The sequence below is a fragment of the Mus pahari genome, chromosome 5 (genome assembly GCF_900095145.1).
Source record: "Mus pahari chromosome 5, PAHARI_EIJ_v1.1, whole genome shotgun sequence".
NCBI classification, from domain to species: Eukaryota; Metazoa; Chordata; class Mammalia; order Rodentia; family Muridae; genus Mus; species Mus pahari.
In genome coordinates this window covers 17,874,804-17,878,965 of record NC_034594.1, presented here as the reverse complement: position 1 = coordinate 17,878,965, position 4,162 = coordinate 17,874,804, and the positions used below count along the sequence as shown (strand labels likewise).

Sequence of the window (4,162 nt, the reverse complement as noted above, 5' to 3'; positions counted from 1 at the left end):
TCTTTGAATCCACTGAGCAATGAGAAGAGACGAGACATGCTGTCCCTTCAAGTGGCCGGATATCGCCACGGCTGGAGAGCAGGGAGTCTAGGTTTGTTTCCCTGACTTGAAGGGGTCTCCATTTTACAATGCTGTCATACTACAGAGTCAACATTTTCAGGGGCCCAGTATGTACACATATGGGAAGATGCCAGGCTCAGAAATGTGCCCAAACTGTCCTGTATAAAGTGGAACTTAAGTTATAAGTTTGTGTTTATAGCTTACTGCTGTGATCTTGGTTTTGTTGTTTGTGTTTTGTTTGGATTGAACCCAGAGCCATTGGCACACTGGGGAAGTGTTTCAACACTGACTTACATCCCTTTTGTGTTTTCACAATCAGATGGTGATGAAGTGGGAATAAGGAAGGAGACTAAATAAATATCCATTTATATATATTTTTAATTGTATTTATTATTTAATGTATGAGCGCTCTTCTGCACATATATCCACCTTCCTGAAGAGGGCATCAGATCCCCCTATAGATGGTTGTGAGCCACCATGTGGTTGCTGGGAATTGAACTCATGACCTCTGGAAGAGCAGCCAGTGTTCTTAACCACTGAGTTATCTCACCAGCTCCGTAAGACATCCATTTATAACACAGCTAGGATAAGGGGCTTAAATATCCCATGGATTTTGTAAAAAACAACCACCACCACCAACAACTTAGCTGGGTTGGAAACAGTGGAGTGTGCCTGTGGTCCCAGCTATTTGGAAGGCTGGCATGGGGACAACGTTTGGGCATGGGAGTTGAAAGCTGGACTGGGTAGCAGAACAGGACCTTCACCTCAATAAGTATGGGGAGGACTACATGTTTGGATCTGTGCTGGTCGGTTTTTATGTCAACTTGACACAAGTTAGAGTCATCTGAGAGGACAACTGAGAAAATGCCTCCCTAAGATGCAGCTGTAGGCAAGCCTTTCCTTAACTGATGATAGATGGAGGAGGGCCCAGCCCATTGCAGGTAGGACCACTCCTGGGCTGGTGGTTCTGGGTTCTATAAGAAAGCAGGCTTAGCAAACTAAGAAAAGCAAACCAGTAAGCAGCTCCCCTTTATGGCCTCTGCATCAGCTCCTGCCTCCAGCTTCCTGCCCAGTTTGAGTCCCTGTCCTGACTTCCTTCAATGATGGACTATGATGTGGAGTGTAAGCTGAAAAAAACCTCTTTTCTTCCTGACTTGCTTTGGTTATGATATTTCATCACAGTGATAGTAACTCTCATGAAGACAGGATCCCAGCACTCATGCTGGGAAGCTTACAACGGCAGGTAACTCCAGTCCGGGGATCCAGCGCCCTCTCCTGACCTCCACAGGCAACTGAACATACCCATATACGCAAACATATACAAACATACATACACCATACATACAAACATAACTAAAAACATTAGAATCGTGTGCACATATGCTTATACACTGGATTGGGAACTCTTCACGCTCTCCAAAGCCACGACCTTTGCCACCTCATGATAGACTGGAGTTTCTGGGGCCGACAGCCACGACTCCCATTTCCTAGGGGAGGAGACCCAGGCTCTCCCTTGCTGTCACACCACTCCCAAAGGATGAGTAGCACTGAAGCGAAACCACAGCGGATCCCTTTACCACGAGGCTGTCTAGTGTCACACAGACAGCTGGCCCCAGGGGAGCAGGGGGCAGATCCACCTGCATTTTCAGTCAGTCTTTGAAGCATCCTCGGAATTCTCCCTGTCAGGTGAGAAGCCATGGCCCCTCCTGTTCATCTGGTTCTCCAGCTGAGTGAGCCGCTGTTTGAGCTTCATCTGGGAGGCACTGTACTCAGCCAGGAGTCGGGCAAACCTCGTCTGCAGGATGTCCAGGGACGACTCCAGGTACTCTACCTTCTCCTCAATGTCCCTGGTATCTACCCTGGCCGCCACTAGGTCCTCATCAATGAGGTTGTCCTTCATCAGAATCTGACGACCCTTTTCCTCCAGAGCCCTCTTAGCGTCTGGGTACTCAGTGAGGGCTTCCATGAGGTCATCCTTCGAGAGGCAGAACAGATCCGAGTAGCCAATACTCCTGATGTTGGCCGTCCTGCGGTTCCCTGACTTGCTCCCCTTAATGTTTAAGATGCTGATCTCCCCAAAGTAACTGCCATCACTGAGGACCACAAACTGGGTGACCCCGTCATCAGCCACCACAGCCAGCTTGCCCTCCTTGATGATGTACATCTCCCTTCCAATGTCCCCCTTTTTGCATATGTAGTCCCCGGGGCTGAACACGGTGGGACGAAGCTTCAGCACCAGCTCCACCAGCAGCCCCGCCTCGCAGTCCTGGAAGATTCGGACCTTCTTCAGCGTGTCCAGGTGCACGTTGATGGCGATCTCAGCCTTCAGCTTGTCTGGGAGGTTTTTGAGCACTTCCTTCTCATCCACCGTCTTCCTGTTGGCCCACAGATAGTCAAACCACCGGATAACCCGAGTCTCCAAGTCCTTGGTTACCTTCCGGAACTGCATGTACTGCTTGATGGAGTCGATCTTAGCCTGGAACTCTACCCTGGAAGCGTTCATGTTGGAAATCATGGAGCCCACATTGCCTACTATAGTGGCAAAGATCAGGATGCCCACCAGGAAGTCGATGACCACAAAGAGGTACTCTTCATCCTTCACGGGGGGTGGGGTCTCACCAATGGTGGTCAGGGTCAGGGTGGACCAGTAGAGGCTGTAAATGTACTTCCTGGAGAGTCGTGCATACTCTGGCTTGGAGGTGTTTGGATAGACCCAGGAGTCTGTCCCAAAACCAATGAACTTGGAAATGGCAAAGTAGATACAGGCGTTCCAGTGGATGATGATGAGTGTGTACAGGACCAAGTTCCCTATCCTGAACACATTGGGGTAGTTGGTCCTTGTCTCTGTGCGGTCAAAGAATTCGAAGAGCCGGGAGAACTTCAGGAGGCGGTTGAACCTCAGTTCTGGGTAGTTCACACCCAACTTTAAATAAGCCAGGTCTGTGGGGATGAGAGACAGGATGTCCAGCTTGAAGTGCAAGGTCTTTGTGTAATGTTTCCACAGCCTCTTGGGATCCCTGACCATTAAGCCTTGCTCAAGGAAACCTAAGGATGGAGAGAGGGACAGTCACTTGGGCACCAAAGTGGCGTAAACTGCCTACAGAAAGACATCTCCCATCACGGTTATACAACAGACGGTGGTGTGTATCTGAGAGAAACAATATTAGACATAACTAATATTAATGTTGACACTCATCCTGAATTTTCCTATAATGTTTTAATCTCTTCTGTTTAATTATTTTTTTCTCTGCTGGGAATCGAACCCAGGGCCTTGTATAAGCTAGGGTTTTATATCTGAGCTACTTCCCCAGTTATCTATTCAGGATTAAAAATTACAAATTAATTGGGTAACTTTGAAAATAGACTGGATGTTAGATGAAAGCAAGGAATGAAGATTAAATTTTAACAGACAAACCTATTAGAGCTTACGTCGGGTGAGGGAGCGCGAGCTCTCCTAGCATTCTCTCTTTGTGCTTTGTATGTAGTTGAAAATATGAATCATCAAACTTCAAAGTCTCAGATCAAAGCCTACCAAGATGGCATCACCAGTAGTAGTGTTCAGGGAAACAGTGCTGGCCTTGTCCCCCAGAACTTATGCCACGAGGCACTTTTACAAGTTCAAGGTGTCACGGAGGCTAGCACAAGGCCTTTGCTGAAAATGAAAATTAAGGCTGTCATATACGACCTGTACAAGTTCTGATACTCCTAGGCCTCAGGTTATTCTTGTTCAATAATTGCCCTTCAGGATCCATAGAGCAACTGGTTCCAGGATCCCTTAATCTCTTTGCTTCCAAGGGAACCAGAATCCTTAGATGCTTAAGTATCATCCATAGAATGATGTTACATCTGCACATTACCTATACATATCCTCTTGATTATGTTAAATCCTCTTCTAGGTTTCTTATAGTGCCCGATACATATAGTAGAAATGCTATGAAGCCGTATTGTGTTGTGAAGGGATAATGACCTGGAAAAAGAAAACAACAACTTCTTCTTCTTTCTTCTTTCTTCTTCTTCTTCTTCTTCTTCTTCTTCTTCTTCTTCTTCTTCTTCTTCTTCTTCTTCTTCTTCTTCTTCTTCTTCTTCTTCTTCTTCTTCCTCT

General features: G+C 46.8%; 1 protein-coding gene across 2 annotated transcripts in view; it reads right to left on the bottom strand.

The window, feature by feature from the left end:
* Positions 1 to 1,705: 1,705 nt before the first annotated feature.
* Positions 1,706 to 4,162, bottom strand: part of Cnga3 (cyclic nucleotide gated channel alpha 3) — a 30,068-nt gene continuing 27,611 nt past the window's right edge. For both annotated transcript variants that reach the window (XM_021199062.1, XM_021199063.1), the window contains one exon: positions 1,706 to 3,105. In XM_021199062.1, the coding sequence (XP_021054721.1) occupies positions 1,706 to 3,105 (1,400 nt within the window). The remainder of the gene's footprint in view (positions 3,106 to 4,162) is intronic.